The 24,334-nt window shown below is 41.1% G+C and overlaps 1 protein-coding gene across 41 annotated transcripts in view; it reads right to left on the bottom strand.

Annotated features, from left to right (window-relative positions):
* Nucleotides 1–24,334, bottom strand: part of slmapa (sarcolemma associated protein a) — a 241,758-nt gene that overhangs the window by 40,219 nt on the left and 177,205 nt on the right. For 26 of the 41 annotated variants that reach the window (XM_041191062.1, XM_041191028.1, XM_041191029.1 and 23 more), the window contains one exon: nt 11,037–11,099. The exons of the other annotated variants lie outside the window; for them this stretch is intronic. In XM_041191062.1, the coding sequence (XP_041046996.1) occupies nt 11,037–11,099 (63 nt within the window). The remainder of the gene's footprint in view (nt 1–11,036; nt 11,100–24,334) is intronic. 41 annotated transcript variants of the gene reach the window in all.

The following is a 24,334-nucleotide window of genomic DNA, read 5'->3' as shown; positions in this document are numbered from 1 at the left end:
CCTTCTCTTGATCTTTTCATTGAGAACTGTCAGCGTGACATCAGTCGTCTCAATTTCTCTGCTCCTCTCACCCACTCTAACCTGTCTCTTTCAACTTGCTGCACTCCGTTCTCTCAGGTCCAACCCTGACATTGTCATCAAACCTGCTGACAAGGGTGATGCTGTTGTTGTCTGGCGCACTGACCTCTACCTCAGAGGCTGAGCGTCAACTCGCAGACACTTCCTTCTACCTCCCCCTGGACCATGACCCCACGACTGAACATCAAGCCATTGTTTCCAGGACTGTTACTGACCTCATCTCCTCTGGAGATCTTCCTTCCACAGCTTCCAACCTGATAATCTCCCAACATTGGATGGCCCGCTTCTATTTCCTACCCAAAATCCACAAATAGGACTGTTCCGGCAGACCAATCGTGTCAGCCTGTTCCTGCCCCACGGAACACATTTCTTGCTATCTTGACTCCATTCTCTCTCCCCTTGTCCAGTCCCTTCCCACCTACATCCGTGATTCCTTTGACACCCTACATCATATCAGCAATTTCCAGTTCCCTGGTCCCAACCACCTCCTCTTCACCATGGACGTCCAATCCCTATGCACCTCCATCCCCCACCAGGATGGTCTGATGGCTCTCCACTTCTTCCTTGAACAGAGGCCCGAACAATCCTCATCCACCAACACTCTCCTCCATCTGGCTGAACTTGTTCTCACACTGAACAATTTCTCCTTAAACTCCTCTCACTTCCTCCAAATAAAAGGTGTGGCTATGGGTACCTGCATGGGCCCCAGCTATGCCTGTCTCTTTATGGGCTATATGGAACATTCCTTGTTCTGGCCCCCTCCCATAACTCTTTCTCCGGTATCTCGATGATTACTTCAGTGCTGCTTCATGCTCTCATCTGGACCTGGAAAAATTTATTAATTTTGCTTCCAATTTTCACCCCTCCATCATTTTCACATGGTCCATCTCTGATACTTCCCTTCCCTTCCTTGTCCTCTCTGTCTCAATTTCTGGTGATAGATTATCCACTATTACAAGCCTACCGACTCCCACAGCTACCTCGACTACAGCTCCTCACTTCCGCTTCCTGTAAGGACTCCATCCCATTCTCTCAGTTCCTTCGCCTCCGTCGCATCTGTTCTGATGCTGCCACTTTCAAAAACAGTTCCTCTGACATGTCCTCCTTCTTCCTTAACCAAGGTTTCCACCGACGGTGCTTGACAGCGCCCTTAACCTTGTCCGGCCCATCTCCCGCGCATCTGCCCTCACACCTTCTTCTCCCTCCCAGAAACATGATAGGATCCCCCTTGTCCTCACTTATCACCCCACTAGCCTCCGCATTCAAAGGATCATCCTCCGCCATTTCCGCCTACTCCAGCATGATGCCACCACCAAACACATCTTCCCTTCACCCCACTGGTGGCATTCTGCAGGGATTGTTCCCTCCGGGACACCCTGGTCCACTCCTCCATCACCACCTACACCTCAACCCCCTCCCATGGTACCTTCGCACGCAACTGCAGAAGGTGCAACACCTGTCCCTTTACTTCCCCTCTCCTCACCTTCCAAGGGCCCAAACACTCCTTTCAAGTGAAGCAGCATTTCAATTGCACTTCCGTTAATTTAGTCTACTGCATTCGTTGCTCCCAATGCGGTTTCCTCTACACTGGAAAGACCAAACGCAGACTGGGTGACCGCTTTGCAGAACACCTTCGGTCTGTCCGCAAGCATTACCCAGACCTCCCTGTCGCTTGACATTTCAATACTCCACCCTGCTCTCATGCCCACATGTCCGTCCTTGGTTTGCTGCATTGTTCCAGTGAAGCTCAACGCAAACTGAAGGAACAGCACCTCATCTTCCGACTAGGCACTTTACAGCCTTCCGGACTGAATATTGAGTTCAACAATTTTAGATCATGAACTCTCTCCTCCATCCCCACCCCTTTCCGATTCTCTCCCCCCCACCCCCCCCACTTTTTCCAATAATTTATATAGATTTTACTTTTCCCACCTACTTCCATTATTTTTAAATGTATTTCCATCCATTGTTTTATCTCTACCTTTTAGTCTTTTTTGATTCCTTCATCCCACCCCAGCCCCACTAGGGCTATCTGTACCTTGCTTGTCTTGCTTTCTATCCTTAATTAGCACATTCCTCAGATAATATCACCACCTTCAACACCTCTTTGTCCTTTTGTCTGTGACATCTTTTGGTTATCTCCACCTATCACTGGCCCTTTATCCAGTGGGTGTCTCACCCACCCCCACCCCCCTCCCCCTCCCCCCCCAAACTAGCTTATATTTCACCTCTCTTCTATTTTTACTTAGTTCTGTTGAAGGGTCATTCGGACCTGAAACATTAACTGTGCTCCTCTCCACAGATGCTGCTAGACCTGCTGAGCTTTTCCAGGTATTTTTGTTTTTGTTTTGGATTTCCAGCATCCGCAGTTTTTTGCTTTTAATTTATTTTCATTAATTTTTTTAATCTGGGGAATTAGAATGATCCTGCCATGGATTTTGATCCTCAGATTTTAGTGAAAGGAGAGACACAAATTTAATGTTTTGGTCTCTGCGACCTGAGAAGTGAACATTTTATGTTCATTTTATTTATCAGTCTTTGAAAAATTACAAAAATGGTCCTAAACACTATTTGATCACACATGAGTTTTAGCACAAGAAAGGGGCCACCAGTGATTTTGACAAAGTTACCGGTTTGAACATAAGTTTAAGAATATAATTGAAGATTAATGGAGATTCAAAATGTGCTGTTAACTCTCTGGAATTAAAACAATCGTTGAAATTTTAGCTAAGATATTTAACATATATATATATATATATATAGTTAAGGACAGTTTAACAGATTGAGAAAAGCATCAGAATTTAAGATATTATAAACTGCATTTGGTATATCTCATGATGAAGAAAGGGAAGCATTTTCAATCCCAATGGAAGTTACTCAAACAGAAGGTATTCATAATGTGCATTTATACTAACAAAAAATGCAATAAATGCTAATTGTATGGGAAATCTGCTCATTCTTGCAGCACAAACTCTGACTGCTGGTTTGAGGTTGAAGACAGGTCAGATTACATATGGAAGATACATCAGTGTACAGGAGATATATGGGTCACCCTGATCAAAGATCAACTGAGATAATGGTTTTCAGGAAATGTTTGGTTCCAAAGAAAAAAAGTAGAGATTACTGACTGAAAAATAACAGATGTAGCAAATAATCAATCCACCATCCCAAGTACCTTAATTGGAACAACTATTTTTCCTTCATCTTACATTCAATCACTCTACATCACTTTCTGAGAATCTTGTTTGATTCATGGCTCCTATGTGGCTCAACCATAATTGATAAATAGAGACAGTAACTTCAGCAATTTTAACTACAATGCATGACTTTTCACTTGCTCAAATAATTTCCTTGCAACTTTATTCCTTAAAAAGATTCATGCTGAGGAAATAGGAGTCAAGTAGCTATACAGACCTATCACTGTCCCTCTATCCAGCTCTACCTATCCCACCCCCCTCTACCAGCTTATATTTCGCCTCATTTCTACATTCCCTCAGTTCTGATGGAGAGTCATATGGACTCGAAACGTTAACTGTATTCTTCTCCACTGATGCTGTCAGACCTGCTGAGTTTTCCAGGTATTTATGTTTTTGTTCAGACATAATACTTTTGTACATGATCGGGGTTAGAACTAAATTTAGATTTCACTGTCAATGATGGGGGACAAGTAGAAATTTAAGCAACAGCAATACCCATAACTTACTAAAGGTTGATACTTGTTTCATTTCAAGGATACTTAAGAGTTCTAAGTAAAAGGAATTCTTTAATAAAACAAAACTGGAGCTTCAACCATCTCATTTCTCGGGTAAACACAATAGATACTTGACAAAATTGGTGCTTTCATGTTGTGTGTTGGTGCTCCAATACAACATACTATGGTATCAGGACATAGGTTTATCCCGAATTTTCGAAAACTCAAGTTCATGATTTTTCTTATACCGCCAGGAAAAAATCAAGAGCCAGCCAGATATTTTTACAACAAAAACTGGAGGAAATTAAATTAATGTGAATTATCGCATCTCAAGGAGAGAACAAAGGCCTGAAGCAGGTAACTCAGGTACAGTCCATCATGGGTTATTGTGTGATCCATAAGGAACTAGAAAGGAGACGATGAGGAAATGAAAACACGTTAGCAAAATGTGAGTTAGTGCGCTGCCTTTTCAGTTCTGTGATCAAGGCTTGAACTTATCCAAGACCACCGATAAAAGTGTTGTGCTGAATCAGTTACAAGGGTCTTGGGCAAGATGAATTTGGGCAATCTCAGTCCAAGTTTCAGTAGATTCAAGTCCATAATACAAGACTGTCCATTGTTTTACAGCACTAATAGGCTGTCTGGTCTGAATTTTACTGATCAGACAGATGACCTGACATCAGGGGAATATCCAGGTAGGGGGCATGGATGGACAGGTGGTTGGGAGTTCCTTAACGATTTTACAAGTAAGTGCCAATTAAGGGCTGTTAGGCAGGGCAGCTGGCCAATTAAGCATGGTGGACAGGTCAGAGTGCGGGCAAGTCAGTGCTGGCAGCTCACCATAAAGCACAATTTTTAAAGATACATGTGCAGCATTCAGGGAAAAAGGAGGGGGCCTACGGCAACGCAGGCAGTGGAGGAATGGCTTCAGCACGAGGAAGGGTCACTTCATGCTTCAATGATGCCTACCTGCAGGCAGCAAGTCAACGGAGAGATGACATGTTTCCAGCAGACAGGAGGAGCAGACCAGCACGCCTGACCAAGAAGGTATGGTTGGAGGTGGTAGACATAATGAGCAGCCAAGGCGTCATTGCAAAAACCTGGATCCAGTGCAGAAAATGATTTTATGACATGCTGCAACCTGGAAAAGTGAGTGACTTTTAGGGCTGCAAACTGGAGGCCCAGCATGAAGTAAAAGGTGCCCATGAAAGCAGTCCATGTCCAAATGCAACAAGACCTGGACAATATCCAGGCTTGGGCTGACAAATGGCAAGTAACATTCGCAACACAGAAGTGTCAGGCAATGACCATCTCCAACAAAAGAGAATCTAACCATCACCCCTTTACATTCAATGGCATTACCATCGCTGAATCCCCCACTGTCAACATCCTGGGGGTACCATTGACCAGAAACTGAACTGGACTAGCCATATAACTACTGTGGCTACAAGAGCAGATGAGAGGCTAAGAATCATGTGCCAAGTAACTCACTTCCTGACTCCCTTAAGCCTATCGACCATCTACAAGGCACAAATCAGGAGTGTGTTGGAATACACTCCACTTGACTGGATGAGTGCAGCTCCAACAACAGTTAAGAAGCTTAACACCATCCAGGACAAAGCAGCCGCTTGATTGGCACCCCATCCACTCCCTTCACCACTGACACACACTGCTGCTACAGTGTATCATGGACAAGATGCACTGCAGGAACTCACCAAGGCTCCTTAGACAGTACCTTCCAAACCCATGACCGCTACCATTAGAAGGGCAAGGGCAGCAGACACATGGGTACACCACCACCTGGAAGTTCCCCTCCAAGCTCACCATTCTGACTTGTAAATACATAGCCATTCCTTCAGTGTTGCTGGCTCAAAATCCTGGAACTGCCTCCCTAACAGCACTATGTACCTACACCACATGGTCTGTAGTGGTTCAAGAAGGCAGCTCACCACCGCCTTCTCAAGGTCAATGAGGGATGGGCAATAAATGCCAGCGACGTCCACATCCTATGAATGAATTTTTTAAAATGAAATGCGAGGCCAGGTGGTAGACCAATGCATGGGGCAACACCAGGCTCCAATATCCACATTGAGATGCCCTGTTCACATGCACCCAAACTCCACAATAAGTCCAGGGTAAATGCTGCATTGAGATAACTGACTGGTCATGTGCCAACACCATCCCAGCAATGTGGTGCTGCACATTTACAGTGCCACAAAATGACAAGCACAAATGGGCCATGAAACAGCAGTGACACTGAATATGTCTGTGCTTTCAGGAGAAGCACACTCAGACTGCCAGGGAACATCGACAAACCAGAGCTGGAGTGCCTTACATTGCCATGGTGACAATGACAGATGAGGGGGCCATGAATGGGTCATGGCGTGGCAGCTAGTCGCCGAGAACACACGAACACAAGTAATAATTGTTTATGGGGTGTGGGCATTGCTGGCTAGGCCAGCATTTATTGCCCATCCCTAATTGCCCTTGTTTAGAGGGCATTTAAGGGTCATATGTAGGCCAGACCAGGTAAGGTTGGCAGATTTCCTTCCCTAAAGGACATCAGTGAACCAGATGGGTTTTTAGGACAATTGCCAATGGTTTCATGGTAATCATCAGACTTTCAATTCCAGATATTTATTGAATTAAAATTCCACCATCTGCTGTGGTGGGATTCAAACTCAGGTCCCCAGAGAATTACCCTGGAATACTGTCTCTGGAATACTAGTCCAGTGAAAATACCACTATGCCACCACCTCCCCACGTGGCCCATCAAGCCTGTTCTGCCATTCAATACGATCATAGCTGATCTTGGGCTTCAACTTCATTTTTCCACCTGCTCCCCTTAATTCCCTGAGACACCAAAAAATCTGTCTATCCCAGTTTTAAATATATTCAATGGTGGAGCATCCACAAACTTCTGGGATAGAGAATTCTAAGGATTCACAACTCCTTGAGTGAAGTAATTTCTCCGCATCTTATTCCTAAATGATTGGCCCCTTATCCTGAGACCATGCCCCCATGTTTTAGATTCCCTGGGCAACGGAAACAATCTCTTAAGTATCCACCCTATAAGCCCCTCCAAGATTTTGTAGGTTTCAATGAGGTCATTTCTCATTCTTCTAAACTCCAGAGAACATAAGCCCAATTTACTCAGTGAAGCAGGTGGAGAAGCAATGGAGAGTGATAAACTGATGGTTGCATCTAACATTCCTTAGGATGCAAAGCCACCTCAAGACACTGCGTCACTTAATCCAGTGCACACTCCATCAGTACAGACACACAAAACAGTGGGCTTTGTTGTGCTTTTAGAACAGATGGCACAATCTGTTGAGTACTGTATGGACATGCAGGAGGTGGTAACGGAGGCCGTGACAGCTCCAGCCACTTCCGCTTGGAGGAATAATGACAGATATTGGGAGTCACTTCCAACTGGCATCAAATTCTGTTCCAGCATATCACAGTGCTCTGCCAACCATCTGCCTGGAGAAACACAGTCTTCGTAGACATTGGTGCTTGGACATTTCCATGAAGCTGAGCCTCTGATAGTACACCTGTTAAATTGAGTTGTGCCTTCTATGACCAAGAGACCCCCATGCAGCTTCTTTATGCATGTCCAATGGCTTCTTCAATCCATTGGAGCTCCCCTGGCCCACTGCACAGATGCTTCATGCAGCTGCATCCCCATCTCTGTACTACCCTCCTCCTTACTGGAGGAAGTCAAAGTCTGAAAGCACTGACCCCATAGCTAATTGAAGCCTCCACTGCGGTGAGTCTTTCAAGTACCTTGTCCCTTTTCCAGTGGCTGCTGTGGACCTGGGAGACACCTTACCACCAACAGGAGTTCACTTTTCCCCAGCCTCTGCAGTGCCTCCAAACTGAATAGCATCACTTCAAGACACACCCTGTAGATAGCCTTACAACATGGCTGTCAGTTTCCTCCACTGCTCAACTGCCACTCAAATCTCACCTCCTCTGAGGAGGTGTTATTGAGTCTTTGTATGTCCTGTCTAGTCATATAATTGGAAAGAGGTAGGAAAATAAATGACAATTGGCTGTTTAACAACTATAATTGCAGTGCATGAACGTGTCTGCTACTGCTTCAACCCGCCATCCACATCTGGTAAATTTGGTCAGTGGCAGGAAGGTATTGGAGCCCACACTGTTTTACTGCCACTGCTTCCTACCCCCCTCCCCATGATTGCCTCCATTCCCTCTGTCACAGGCCCAGTAGAATTCTGATCTCTCGCTCAAAGCCCACAATGATTACTGGTGTATCCTTAGCCTTTGATATGGTTGATCACATCATCATCTTCCAGTGCCATTCTTCCGTTTTCCACCCTAATGTAATTACCCTAACTAGTTCCAAGCTTTCCTCTCCGGTCCTCATCAATCTCCTACAATGGCTTCTTTTCCTATCTTCCAAAGTTACCTTTGGAATCCATCAAGGATCTATCCTTGGCTCCTTCCCATTTCTCATCTACATGCTGTCCCTCAAGGATATTATTCAAAGGCACAATGGCAGGTTCCACATGAATGCTGATGATACCCAGCTCTACACCACCACACACACTCTCTTTCAACACCCCCACTGCTCAATATTATCAGACTGCTTGTCTGACATCCTGTCTTGGATGGGCAGAATTTTTTTCCCAATTAGCAGTGCAAAGACCAAAACCAATGTTGTTAGCTTTGTTCCCTACTAATGGTTTCAATCCTCTCTCTGACCATTGTCTCAGGCTGAGCCAGACTATTTACAAGAGAGAATATGATCAGGGGTCATGAATTTCAACTAGTCACCAAGAGTAATGAGAGGTGTTGGGAGAAATTTCTTATGCACAGTGTTAGAACATGGAATGCTTTGTCATTGAGAATGCTTTGTCATCAGGAATGACTGAAGCTTGAACCATTGCACCTTTTAAGGTAAAAATGGATAAATATTTGCAACAGAGGAAAATATAAAGCTATCTTTAGACTTACACTGCTTTGGCAAAGAGCTGACATAGACATGATGGACCAAATGGCCACCTATTGTTATACAGTTCTATGGCTCTCTGCCTCAACATTAAATTCAGATTACTATACCTGACTGTTAGTTTGATTGTCAGCCGTTCACACTAACTGAATGAGAGACTGCTAATCTATTGCTCATCAGTGTCAAGTTACAAGCAGATCTCTGCTGTGGTTCATATTCAGAAAAAACTGCGGATGCTGGAAATCCAAAACAAAAACAGAATTACCTGGAAAAACTCAGCAGGTCTGGCAGCATCGGCGGAGAAGAAAAGAGTTGACGTTTCGAGTCCTCATGACCCTTCAACAGAACTAGGTGAATCCAAGGAAGGGGTGAAATATAAGCTGGTTTAAGGTTGGGGGGGGGGGGGGGGGGGGGGGGCGGGGAAGAAGTGGAGGGGGGGTGGTGTGGTTGTAGGGACAAGCAAGCAGTGATAGAAGCAGATCATCAAAAGATGTCACAGACAAAAGAACAAAAGAACACATAGGTGTTGAAGTTGGTGATATTATCTAAACGAATGTGCTAATTAAGAATGGATGGTAGGGCCCTCAAGGTATAGCTCTAATGGGGATGGGGGGCATAAAAGATTTAAAAATATTTAAAAATAATGGAAATAGGTGGGAAAAGAAAAATCTATATAATTTATTGGAAAAAACAAAAGGAAGGGGGAAGAAACAGAAAGGGAGTGGGGATGGAGGAGGGAGTTCAAGACCTAAAGTTGTTGAATTCAATATTCAGTCCGGAAGGCTGTAAAGTGCCTAGTCGGAAGATGAGGTGCTGTTCCTCCAGTTTGCGTTGGGCTTCACTGGAACAATGCAGCAAGCCAAGGACAGACATGTAATTAGCACATTCGTTTAGATAATATCACCAACTTCAACACCTATGCGTTCTTTTGTCTGTGACATCTTTTGATGATCTGCTTCTATCACTGCTTGCTTGTCCCTACAACCACACCACCCCCCTCCACTTCTCCCCCCCGACCTTAAACCAGCTTTTATTTCACCCCTTCCTTGGATTCACCTAGTTCTGTTGAAGGGTCATGAGGACTCGAAATGTCAACTCTTTTCTTCTCCACCGATGCTGCCAGACCTGCTGAGTTTTTCCAGGTAATTCTGTTTTTGTTTCATATTCAGAGAACCTGACTCAAATTTTGTTTGATAACACTCATGTGAAGCACCTTAAGACATATTACTACGATATAGGCATATATGTAAATGCAAGTTGTTGTTGACTATAGCTATCAAAATATTTTACTTATAACCAAAGATAAAAGCAAAAAAAAACTGCGGGTGCTGGAAATCCAAAACAAAAACAAAAATACCTGGAAAAACTCAGCAGGTCTGACAGCATCTGCAGAGAGGAACACAGTTAACGTTTCGAGTCCATATGACTCTTCAACAGAACTAAGGAAAAATAGAAAAGAGGTGAAATATGAAATATTTCCACAGATGCTGTCAGACCTGCTGAGTTTTTCCAGGTATTTTTGTTTTTGTTTTACTTATAACCAACCTTGAAAGAAGGGAATTTCATACCATCAGTTTGTTCTAGATTCTAAACACAGCTCTCAAACTGTCTGCTGACCATATTCACGTTCTTTAGGAAACATTTAGGTAAAGTACCATGCCACCAAATCACAGGCATCAGCCACTGCAGCTATCAAATTGATTACTCCCGAATTACAGCTTGCTTGAGGGACAAATCCAGAGTGTATGAGAACATCTGAAAGACCATAAGATTTTTCTTGGCAGATCTGAGATGGAAGGTTCACATTTTACAAAGTTTTAAAATATGCTGAAATTTTTAAAGCAAATATACACACTGGCTCTTGGATAAATTTTGGGATACGTTTCTGAGAACAAGTACAATTGTGTCATAAAACCTACCATCTCTTATTTGATAAATATTTTAATTGAATTGCCAACAACACAGCAACCACCATACATTGCCAAAACAGAGGAATGACTTTGGAATTGCACTACAGTGGAAGGACATTTAAAATCAAAATGTAATCTATTTCTAACATCATAAAAAGCAAGAGGCCTTATGCACATATCAGTTGCAATTGCAGAGAAACATCTGCACTACCTAAGATTTGTAATATTTCATGAGGAAATTTGTATATCATTCATGATCACTTAAGTATTTTAAAAAATGAAGAAGAGGAAAAAGATACAATCAGAAAATGGCTATCAACAATTGCCACATCAAGGAGGCTTGTATTGTGCCAGCTAACGAGTAAATACACCCTATACTTACACTTGAGGTGATCCAGCTCACTTTCATGTTTTCTGCTGGAGGCCCTTGCCTCTGCCAAGAGGTCTGCGGTGGGGTGAAGTAGAAGAGAGGCAGAAACAGTGCAGTTGAAACAGAAGCCAGCAAACATAGAACACAGAAAAGCAAGAAAGGCTGCGTGAGAATGAAACAGAAGCCAACATGAAAGCCCTATCCCTTAAAGTGCTGGCTTATACTTTTTTTAAAAAAAGGGTAAGTGTGAAGAATTTAAAGTTCCACATTTAAATCAAATCCCCAAAATGTATACTAAAGGTTTAAATGTAGTAGGATCTTCTCTAATTGCATACTATTTGAACAACTGTATATAAGGGCAATTCATATATTTTGCTCCTTGTAGCCAAACAGTGCTCGTAAGGTGTCTGCCACTCGCATCAAACTATGAATAAGTGTTGTGACTAATCAATCAAATATGACTGACACTTGTTTGAAGTGTTTTCATTTCTTCATTTTGATTCAGGGTTTCATTTGCAACCATTCTTAATTTCAACTTGTTGGGATTGAAAACAGTACTGCTTCATTGAGATATGTTACTTTTAAAATCATGGATTACCAAAAATTAAAGTATATTTGACAATACAAAGGAAGGAGCAAAACAGGACTTGAATGCACAGTTACCAACCACCACTTTTGAACTGCCTTAAGAGTTTCAGATCAAGACTGTTAATACAGTATATTCTGTGATAGTTCAAGACAGAATGAAGCACACACACACACATACACAAATATGCTTTGGCCACAGCAATTTAATAAATTAGTGCACGGACTACCAGCCTTATTTTTGAATTTTAATTTTGAGGAAGTGGAGGGAAAGACAAAGGCGAGGAATAATTAAAGTGTTAGTCACCATCTGGAGTGAAACAGTGTGCAGTGCACGCCCAGCTTTAAAGTTCCAGTTGCACTATGAGATGCAAGTGATTTTTGAAGCACATCTTCCTTTTCAAATATGAATCTGCATTTGCTTAGCGATTTTTTGGGGCTTTCCACACAGTAAATACAAATACCAATTCTGAATAATTGGGCAGGTAGCGAACAATAAATGCACAGTATTAATAACAACTACTCAGATGATAATGAAAAATATATCTCCGCACTGAAATCTTCTCAAAGATGTATGAAACAGAAAAGCTAATTTAAAAAAACTGGTGGATATGTCTTATTGTTGCCAACTTTATGAAGTATATAAATGACTGATGGGCATAATCTGTATAATTATATAAATTTGCTTGAACATTTTTGGTGAGACAGGTTTTATATTGAAAAGGCAGACTAAAGAAGGATATCTCAATTTCTCTTCCCAATAAAGGCAAGAAAAAAGGCAAACAACATCCAATTTGAAACAACAAATTAATTTGAATTAGCTTAATAATAATAATTTGAATTATCCTAATAATAAATAAAAACTTGAAATGTCTCTAATCATTTGCTTCTGTAACATCAAGAATGAGTATGCATAGAACACTTCATGTTATTGTACGCAGCTATTTCAAAAAATCAATACATTAAAGTTATTTGATTTTCCAACATTCCTAACGTATGATGATTACTGGATATTAAAAAAAACTGCAAAAATCCAATGCAACTTAACATAATCTCAACAAACCGCTTACTCCCCTGACCCTAGGGGTATTTGGTTTATTTAAATTGTGATATGTGTCTGATGTGTATCATGGTACAGAAACTGAATAGGTAGTATTTTGAAAGACACATGATACTGCATAGATCATTTCTGCTACAGTCTAACACGAAATGTGCCCTGCACATCACAAATTGGAGCAAGCCTTTCACAACAGCTACTGCTTATCTACACCTCCTCACCGCTTTTCCCCCACCCAAATTAAACTTCCATGGTCTCAAAATAATTCTGGATAATCAGTTGTGTATCTATTTCTCTATTGGTTACCAATTGAACATATTTTAAACTTTAAAAAATACATAGACTTAACAAGATGAATTACTTGTATGGATGCATTTATGTATTAGATTTATAAGACTGGTGATTGCAAAATAATGTTAAATGCTCAGTTCAGGTTTTCATGACTACATTCCTGAACATTTTCCAAGCTACAAAAGAGGTTGAGTCCACAGAGAGTTCTCCCTGACCTCTTTTTTCCGGTATGTTGATGATTGTGTTGGTGCTGCTTCCTGCTCTTGGACAGAATTGGAAAATTTCATCAACTTTGCTTCTAAATTCCACCCCTCCCAAAACTTTGCAGGTTCCAATACTAATTTTTTCACTCCCTTCCTTAATTTCTTTATCTCCATTTCTGGGATAGGCTATTAATGTCTACTAGAAACGCATTGAATCCCAAGAGCTTGATTATGCTTCCTTCCACCCTGATTCCTGATTAAAGACTCTATTCCATTCTAACAATGGGTCCTGCAACCAAAGTCTCAATTTACACTAGAACTGAAAGGGGTGGATAACTGGAAACAAATTTTTGGGATACAATGCTGCTACTTTTCAACCCTATCATGAGGCACTGCTGTATTCTATAATGAAAGATATCCTTCTGATATTAGGGTGTCTCACTTCAAATTCCAAAATCCAGGTAAGTAACTTATCTGCATCTGCTTTCCACTGTCTTTGTTTCATCAACCCTTTGAAAAGTTGGGGCTAACCTGAACACATTGAATGCCTGATTTCATTTATAAACATCATATTATGGATGTCAGTCTAAATTAAGTGTAATTCTGGTGAACAGTTTGTGACTTTTGTTTGGTTTTAGAACAAGGATCTCAAGCATATTTTGTAATCTGGTGATAACAGTTATTTGATTTTGCTTGTGTTCATTTTACTTTTTAATAAATCTGATTCATAGGTTTGAGCCTGAGATATTTGGCTGAATTTTTCAAGCCCTCTGGGGATAAGGTGGGGAGGGGCAAGATGGAAGGTGGCGGATGGCCCTCCCACCCGAAGGGCAATTGGGTTTCTTAGGTGCCCAATTTGGCCAAATAAGGGTCTCTTCCCTGGCCTGCATTTCAATCCTGGCGGCTTCCTAGCAAACTTGGGGAAGGCACCCTTTGACTTACAGAAGGGCCCCCTGGTGACAACCCTGTCCTCACCAATCACTCCCCCGAAACTCTCCAAGGCCTGCCAGACTGGCCCCAATGCCCCTAGATTCAACTTATCTGATTGGAGGGTGCCATCCTTCCTTGGCATCCTTTTTTTCCAGGTACAGACCCAGCAGTGGCCAACTGCTGAGACCACTGAGCTGCCAGCTCTCCGATTGGCCTGGGTGCTGGCAGCCATTCACGAAACGGACAGGTTTCTCAATTGGTTGCCTGTCCTTGATAAGATTCAGCCCTGGGTCTCACAGATCACCAAAGCAGAGTCAGTCCCTGCATTTGGGCATGCTGATAGGGGACCAGGCATGAAAATAAAATTTGGCCCATACAGTCTGAGAGTTGTCAATCTATGGTAGAGATTTGGAGAATATGAAACAGTTTCTACCTCATTAAATGATCTTATCAGCTGTATATAGGATTTATTACTCACTAGAAACATTGTAATTTGCAGATGATTTGAAATATAAGGATACGCTTTGGTTCATAGGAAATAAGGGCGGTCCTTCAAAAGCTTCTTTGGCAAAAGAATAAGTTCCGGGGGAGTCTGAATTGTAACATGCAGGAGTGAGCAAAGCATCAACCAACAAACTGGTTCAAAGGCTATTAAATGATGAAAATGAAGCTGAGATTTTCGTCAGACAAAAATGCTGAATTGCTAACTCACTACCAGCATTGCTGGATTGTGGAATGGTAATAAAATTCCCATTACATTGCACAGTAAATCAAGATCTGTACAATCTTAAAAAAGGTTTTATCTTGATGGTTCCAAACAATATGATGTAAATAAATTCTAACAACATGGACAATGAAAGCTTCCGTGAACAAAACACAAACTTAAAGTAACAAACTGAAACCACTGCAAATCAACAAAAATCACAGTTAAGAGGAACTTGCAAACTGACAGATACCCCATTTATCAGGTAAAAATAAACCAATCAAGTTCCAAACACCTGAAAAAAGTGGATTAGAAAAGCATGATTGGCTGGAATTTCAGAAAACTTTCAGAAACTGTTCCTTATTGCCACCCAGTGGCCAGATTTGCAACCACATCCTGATAGCAAAATTGAATGGGAAATGTGGACAAGCCAATTTACAGTCATAAATGTTGACACAAATGCTTCACCAAAAATTGGCAATATGCACTTGTGGGCATTAATTCTAATCCTATCCAAGTATTTTTTAAACATAAAATATCTTAAGCAATTCATTTATTCATTTGTTATTGTTGGGTGATAGCCCTGACTCAGAGCTAGCATCTTTGCCTGTGAATCAGAAGGTAGAGCTATCAGACCCCACTTCAGAGACTTGAACCAATCTAGGCTGATAGTTCAGTGCAGTACTGAGAGATTCCTGCACTACTGGGGGTGCTGCCATTTGGTGTCTCAAAAGCATTCCATAACACTTCAAATTAGAGAAGGCCAGTTCTCCAATTGTCCTGGCCAATATTTATCCTTTAAGCAGTATCACAGATTATTTGGCTATGTGAGAAATTAGCTGCCACGTTTCCTATATTACAACTGTAACTACGCTACAAAAGAACTTAATTGGCACTTTGGGACCTCCAGAGGACACAAAATGATATAAATTCAAGTTTTTTCTTTATTATGCAGTGAACAAATCAAACACCACTATGAAGTAGAAGTAGCACAACAGTAGCGGTGTTAAAAACTGACTTAGACATTTATTTGAAAAAAAACATACATTGTAATATTAGAATTATATCCAAGCAGATCACTGATTTATACACTAGGCCAAAGCAAAGATTCTCAGTGTTTGGGTTGCAAGATCTCAACTTTAAATACTTAACAATCAAAACCCTTCAATTTTGAACTCTTGTCCACAGATCAAAACCAAGATCACCGCAAATCCACCATGTAGATACAATCCTATCTGTGGTATTACAACCAAGAACTTCATGTCCCTAAGTCGACCATCAATTATGTAATAGCAGCATAGTGATTATATTATTGGACTAGCTAATGAACCAGATATGTGTGTTCAAATCCTATAATAACAGCTGGGGAATTTAAACTGAGTTAATTAAATAAATGTGGAATAAAAAGGTAGTTTCAGTAATGGTGACCATATAAAACCCATCTCCATGTTCCATGTTTACTCATTAGCATATCAAGCGAGAATTTGCATTTTTAGATAGATGACAGGAGATTTGGATTTCAAAGAAATGTTAAGCCCGTTTACAATTAGCCAAATAAGCAAGGCTAAGGAATATGTTTATTTTTCCCAAAGGTTACTGACAATAAATAGTAGCAACATGAAAGTTTTCATATTGTGAGGAAGATACAGTTTCAAAGACATACGAAACAATAGAATTTACATATTAAGGATAAAGAAACATGCATAAAGGAGAATGAGGCTGTGTGTCAGGAGAAGGCATATGTGATCTAACAGAAGTGTGTGAAATAGCCCTAATGAAGCCTCCAGTATGTGTGCATAAGTCTGCTGTCCACCAAAACTGAAGCTAGAGAAATGCCGTTTGGAATTCCACTGTCCAGGGTATTGCTGGATCTGTTTAAAACCTAAAATCTAGTTCACACCGTTGCTTTAAAGGGGGTGTAATTGGGAGTCAGGTTAATTAGGAATTGTAGGAGTTATTATAGTAGTAATTTGTAATATTATGTATGTGCTTGAAATTTTTTCTTTTGTTAATAAATATTTTAATTTAGGTTGTTAAAAAAATCTAAAGTCTTGGTGGACCTATTACTTCTGAATTCAGTGCATGCAGCTCAAAATAAATACAAATTGCAAAACAATTATGATAGTGCGATCGAGTTTCCCTTGTGGATTTGGAACACCTGGCATACATCATCTGCCACGTCATAACAGGCCATGCGGCTCAACTATTCCATGCCAAAGTTTATGCTCCACTCAGGCCTCCTCCTATCTTTTCTCATCTAAATTTATCATACTAACCTTTTATTCCTTTCTCCCTTATGTGCTTATCCAGCTTCTCTTTAATGCATCTGTACCATTTACTTCAACCACACCCTGTAGTACTAAATTCCACATTGTCGTCACTCTTTGGGTAAAGAAGTTTCTTCTGAATTTCCGGTTGGATTTCTTGGTGACTATCTTTTACTGATGGCCTCGAGTTATACTCTTCCCCACAAATGTAAACATGGGGCTGGATTTTCATCTTAGGCAAGAGTCAGGATTAGCGGGATTTCCTGATGTCACGACCTAACCTCTTGACTGGCAGTGTCCAGCACATTATTTCCATGGTGGGTGGTCAGGGACAGGCCAGAGTTGGGCCTGAAGTGGAGATGGAGGGGGTCAATGTCGAGCGGCCAGGTTAAAAGGCCCTGCGACATCAGCTCAGTTCTGGAGATCAGTGTGAGGCCCCCAACCCTCTCCACATCCCCATGCTACCATCCTCATCCCACTCCCTACCTTCCTCACCCCCTTACATCCACATACACCCCAACCCCTCCCCACCATACCCACCATGTTCCCCTCACATGCTCCAACCCACTCACCCAGTATCCACTATAAGCAGAACTCATGGACCCTTTAGTAAGACTGAGAAGTCTTTATGAAGCTGATAAATCTGTCAAAATAAACAAACATTGCTTGAAAATCTATTTTAAAAAAGCCCTCAAGAGCTCATAAATCTGTCAAAATAAGCAAGCTCACATTCCCTTGACAGTTTTTTAAATTAATTCATGGGATGTGGGCGTCCCTGGCTAGGCCAGCATTTATTGCGCATCCCTAATTGCCCTTGAGAAGGTGGTGGTGAGCTGCCTTCTTGCACCACTACAGGCCATGTGGCATAGGTATATCCACAGTGCTGTTAGGAAGGGAGTTCCAGGATTTTGACCCAACAATAGTGAAGGAAATGCAATATATTTCCAAGTCAGGGTGGTGAGTAGCTTGGAGGGGAACTTCCAAGTGGTGATGTTCTCATGTGTCTGCTGCCCTTGTCCTTCTAGATGATCGTGGTCGTGGGTTTGGAAGGTGTAGTCTAAGAAGCCTTGGTGACTTTCAGCAGTGCATCTTGTAGATGATACACACTGCTGCTAATGTGCATCGATGGTGAAGGGAGTGAATGTTTGTGGAAGGGGTGCCAATCAAGCGGGCTGCTTTGTCCTGGATGATGTCAAGCTTCTTGAGTGTTGTTGGAGCTGCACTCATCCATGCAAGTGGAGAGTATTCCGTCACACTCCTGTCCCTTGAGTCTTGTAGATGGTGGATAGGCCTCGGAGAGTCAGGAGGTGAGTTACTTGCTGCAGGATTCCTAGCCTCTGACCTGTTTTAGTAGCCACAGTATTTATAATAGCTAGTCCAGTTCAGTTTCTGGTCAATGGTAACCCCCAGGATGTTGATAGTGGGGGATTCAGTGATGGTAGTGCCATTGAATGTCAAAAGGCGATGATTAGATTCTCTCTTGTTGGTCATCTCCTGGCACGTGTGGGGGAGGAATGTTACTTGCCACTCATCAGCCCAAGCCTGGAAATTATTCAGGTCTTGCTGCATTTGGCCTTGGACTGCTTCAGTATTTGAGGAGTCGCGAATGGTTCTGAACGTTGTGCAATCATTCAGGGAACATCCCCACTTCTGACCTTATGATGGAAGGAAGGTCATTGATGAAGCAGCTGAAGGTGGTTGGGCCTAGGACACTACCCTGAGGAACTCCTGCAGTGAAATCTTGGAACTGAGATGATTGACCTCCAACAATCACAACCATCTTCTTTTGTGCTAGGTATGACTCCAACTAACGGAGGGTATTCCCCCAATTCCCAATGACTCCAGTTTTGCTAGGGCTCCTTGATGCCACACTCGGTCAAATGCTGCCTTGGTGTCAAGGGCAGTCACTCTCACCTTACCTCAGGAGTTCACCTCAGGAATTCAGCTCTTTGGTCCATATTTGAACCAAGGCTATAATGAGTTTGATCTGTCCTGCCTTTTGTGCACAGGATATACCTGGTCTATTTTCCACATTGCTGAGTAGATGCCAGTGTTGTAGATGTGCTGGAATAGCTTGGCTAGGGGCACGGCAAGTTCTGGAGCACAAGTCTTCAGTACTATTGCTGGAATAATGTCAAGGCCCATTGGCCTTCAGCCATTTCTTGATATCACACGGAGCGTCAACAATCTTTGCTGAGCAGAATACATTAGTGGCTTTGAAAGTTAGCTAAGCATTCATAATGAGAACCCATTGAATAACTGCATCAGCAAAGCCTCTTGAGCTGAATACATTAAAGCTTTTTAACACAGCTAGAAGCTCAGCCATCTGTCAAGCTTTAAAATAGCCCAAACAGATGGCTGAAATGAACTTCACAGAAAACATGAAATCAAAGGGGCCAATTTACACAATCAAATCTGAATTTCACTATAGTGCAATGCAGAATCACACTTTACCCAGTGGATAATGTTCTCTAATATATCTGAAGACTTTTCCAATTTCAGAATGATGTTCAATTTAATGGTCACTTACCTTTTCAAAGCAAAGCCCTATCATCAATCACTGTATTAAACTGTATATGAAACTTATGATTAAGTATTTCATTATGACATGTGAAGTTGGCAACACCTTTTGAACTTACTTCTTCAAACAATTACTCACTCCAAACCATGGTTTCCTTGTGGTTCATGACACCTATGAGCTGGTGTGAACCATGTTGCCTTCCAAAGCTGACCCAATTCCTTGAAATTTGCCGAGGGTCTGAAAATGACCACTTTCCCAATGGAACCAGCAACGTCAGGACAGCTGGCCTTTGGAAAGGGGATGGGAATCCCCGGATTGGGTTCCAACCACCAAATTTTAAAGCTTGGAAAAACTCAGCAGGTCTGGCAGCATCGGCGGAGAAGAAAAGAGTTGACGTTTCGAGTCCTCATGACCCTTCGACAGAACTTGAGTTCGAGTCCAAGAAAGAGCTGAAATATAAGCTGGTTTAAGGTGTGTGGGGGGGGGCGGAGAGAGAGAGAGAGAAGTGGAGGGGGTTGGTGTGGTTGTTGGGACAAACAAGCAGTGATAGAAGCAGATCATCAAAAGATGTCACCAACAAAAGAACACATAGGTGTTAAAGTTAGTGATATTATCTAAACGAATGTGCCAATTAAGAATGGATGGTAGGGCCCTCAAGGTATTGCTCTAGTGGGGGTGGGGAGAGCATAAAAGATTTTAAAATATTTAAAAATAATGGAAATAGGTGGGAAAAGAAAAATCTATATACTTTATTGGAAAAAAACAAAAGGAAGGGGGAAACAGAAAGGGGGTGGGGATGGAGGAGGGAGCTCAAGACCTAAAGTTGTTGAATTCAATATTCAGTCCGGAAGGCTGTAAAGTGCCTAGTCGGAAGATGAGATGTTGTTCCTCCAGTTTGCGTTGGGCTTCACTGGAACATGCAGCAAGCCAAGGACAGACATATGGGCAAGAGAGCACTACAACCACACCTCACCTCCACTTCTCCACCCCCCCCCACCTTAAACTGGCTTATATTTCACCCCTCTCCTAATTTCACTCAGTTCTGTTGAAGTGTCATGAGGACTCGAAACGTCAACTCTTTTCTTCTCCGCCAATGCTGCCAGACCTGCTGAGTTTTTCCAGGTAATTCTGTTTTTGATTTCCAGCATCCGCAGTTTTTTTGTTTTTAAATTTTAAAGCTTGCCTAATGAGATTTGCCCCGCGTCAGGATGGAAAATCCGGCCCGTTTTCTCTGTATCCACTCCATGAAATCCTTTCATGATTTTAAAGGCCTCAATTTGGTCAACCTTCTGTGTTCTTTTTTCAAGGAAAAGAGACCCAGCCTGCTCATCCTTTCTTCATATGTAAAACCTTGCGTTTCTGGTATAATTTTTGCAAATCTTTTGTGCAACCAGAACAGCATGCAGTACTCTTAAGTGTGGTCTAACCAAAGTTCATACTGGTTTGGTATAACATCCCTACTTTTCAATTCTATCTCTCTAGAAATAAAACCTAGTGCTTTGTTTGCTTTTCTTTGGCCGTGCCAACCTCTGGCGCAATTTTTAATGTTTGGTGTACTTGTACTCAGAGATCCCTTTGTTTCCCTACCCGACTTAGACTCACATCTTCCAAGTAATAAGTGACCTCTCCCTATTCTTCCTACCAAAATGTACTATCTCATATTTATCTGTGTTGAGCTTCATTTACAAATTATTTGCATTATCCCCCTGTAATTTGTTTGAGTCCTCTGCAGTATTGACTAATTCCCTCGAAATTTGGTGCCATTTACAAATTTAGAAGTTATCTTTTTGATTCCAAAGTCCAAATCATTAATGTAAACTGTGAGCAGCAGTGGTTCCAGCACTGATCTTTGAGAGGCATCACTTCCCAACTTCTGCCACTGTGAATAACTATCCTTTAGTCCCTCTCTCTTGCTTTCTGTCTTGAAGCCAGCTAGAAATCAATTCTGCCACTTGTCCCCTGACTCCGCATTCTCTGATCTTATTCATTAGTCTATTATGGGGGCCTTTTAGAAAATCCAGATAAATTACATATTTTTTAAAAATTCATTCTTGGGATGTAGGCATCGTTGGCAAGGTCAGCATTTATTACCCATTCCTAATTGCTCTGCATTACCATTGGCTACTCTCCCTGTTACCTTCTCAAAAATTCAATAAATTGATCAAGGCCCTTTTGAAATCCATGCTGAGTCTTATTGTATTGTGTAAATTATTATTAGGGGCTTGTTAGCTCAGTTGGTTAAATAGCTAATGCGCGGTTCAGAATAATATCAACAGCGCAGATTAGATTTCCGTTCAGGCTGAGGTACCTGCCTCCTTGCCCTGCCCCTGAGAATGAAAGGTAATGGCAAACCATCAGTGACAAAAACAACTGCCAAGAAAATGCCTCAGGGTGAAGCATCAGCAGACAATGAGCCAAGGGCCTGCCTTTGGACAGAATATGCACGAACGAATAAATATTATTTTGGTTTTCTTTTCTAGATGCTCTTCTATTATTTCCTCAGTAGGGATTCCAATAATTTTCTTACCCAATGTCAGGAAAGGGTATCATAGGACAGTAACAGAGACAAATTAACAGATCAGCAGTGATCAGATTGACCTGCAATAAAAAGCTCAAGCTGTTACTGTATAGCTTACCCTCCTCTTACACTTCAATTCGAAATTTAGGTCCTACTCTTTATCAAATTCACTTGTTCAATTCAGAAATTATACAATTATAGTAGTTCCCTTTCTAATAAGCCACTATACATTAAACTCTGCTAATTTTGTAGTGACTGTATCATAAATGCAATCGCACAGTGAAGCCATTACACATTGTCCATACTTGAATGCCACAAAGGAAATTAATGTTTCGGATGCTTGGCATTTGGAGGGTTTGATGGCTTTAGGATAAGAGGAAGAAAAAAACTTCCATCTTCTGACTATGGAGCTTAAATTGCAATTTTGCAACCGTCTACTAGTATACATTCTTATATCTAACCACTACACAACATTAGGAAACAAAGCCATACTAAAATCAGTGAAAATCATCAAGTTCAAAGAACTAATTTCATTTCAAATTATGGAACAAATATTGCTCTTGAATGTAATGCTACAGGGAACAGTTTAAAAAAAATGCTTGTTAGACATGGTTCCACATTTGGTGCCAGTTTCATGGCATAATGTTCTTATCTTAGAAGTGTTATCTTGAGTGAGGCCAATTCCAAAAGTTGGTTTTGCTTTAATTTTGCTTCTCATCAGATGCAGGTACAAAGGCTACTTCATACTTAAAAAAAAAAGTCAGCTGGCCTCTGTACTACTAAATCCATACAGGTACAAGATTTGGTAGAATAATCAGTTCTTTCAATCAGTAAAAATAAACGGCAGCAGTAGAAGAGCCCAATGAATTGATTGCAGTAGAAGAGCCCAATGAATTGAATAAATCAACATTTTCTTACATTTCAGTCTAAATGGATCGTATGACTGCTTATGGCCCTACTACATACTGTGTTGACATGAATAACACAAAAGCATTAATGTATTTGATACAGTCAAAACAAATTTAGTTTAAATTTAAAATTCTATACTCGATTTTATCCAATACATAATTGATTCGCCAGGGCAATCATTTCAAACTGTGAACTGTAGGATTTAAATATATGCATTTTCTTCTGGTCCACTTAGATAATACTTAGTTTTTTCTGAAATAATGTTCTAGGATTCTCCAAAGATATATATGGCTCTGTTTCATTTTCTGAAATACAACTGCTTGCAGATCTGCAAGTAAAACAACTTATCAAACACTTACCAATTTACCATTTAGCACACATAAAACTGCAATTGAAGTACATCAATTTGCCTGCTTAATGTTCTTACGAGTTTGGTGTAAGACTTCAGCTGTTTTACGCAAGAGCACTACATGTTTGATAACACATCCCAATACTGGACTGACTTACAATAGTTGTTTCATTTCACTGTGACAAAAATTTAAAAAATATCAAATGAAAGTTGACTTCCTTCAGGCGTCAGTAATTTTTCTAAGATTCCAGTTTGCTGATGTACTTCGGCTTTAACAATGGTGATTTAGCAGCACCTAAAAAATCATCCCATAAATTGCTTTTGAAGTATCTAAAGATTTTCCACTTAACAGAATGCTGCAGATTGCAAATTTTCTAATTAAACCCTTCCCCTAAAAGAAATACTTCTTATAGAACAAACATCTACCAAGACCATCTTCCTTCTATCACTTGAATAAATTTTCGTTGGAGGCTTTTAAAGAACTATCTTCAGTGGTTACCTGTCCCACTAATAGAATTGCTTTGTACTAGTAGTCACAATCAAGACGGCTATTATGTGATTTTTAAGCACAACAGAACAAAATCCCACAGCACCTGTTGTCAGGAAAGAGAATGTATGGTTCCAGCATGGTATCAGATTAGTATTTTTGATATTACTTGATGCAAAACAATAAATACTAGCAATTCAATCAACTAGTGCTGGACCTTAAAACATTTAAGCAATGTCTAAAAGGCAGAAATGAATGTGAGGGAAATAACAGACATTTTAATTAAAAGGAATTGTTGCTGTTCCATATTCGTGAGGCACAGCGAATAAATGTAACATAGTAATTTAAATTTGACCAGATTACATAGTTGCTCACAACAATAGTCTGCTTTAATTTCAACCATTTGGCAATGGTGTCTTTCAATAAATGGAATCATGCAATATGGTCTGCCATTTTACTCTTTTCCAGCAAAATTTTTACTGGGCTAGAT

Source organism: Carcharodon carcharias, chromosome 7 (genome assembly GCF_017639515.1).
Source record: "Carcharodon carcharias isolate sCarCar2 chromosome 7, sCarCar2.pri, whole genome shotgun sequence".
NCBI classification, from domain to species: domain Eukaryota; kingdom Metazoa; phylum Chordata; class Chondrichthyes; order Lamniformes; family Lamnidae; genus Carcharodon; species Carcharodon carcharias.
The sequence above is the reverse complement of the archived record's forward strand: the minus strand, read 5'-3'. Positions and strand labels throughout refer to the sequence as shown.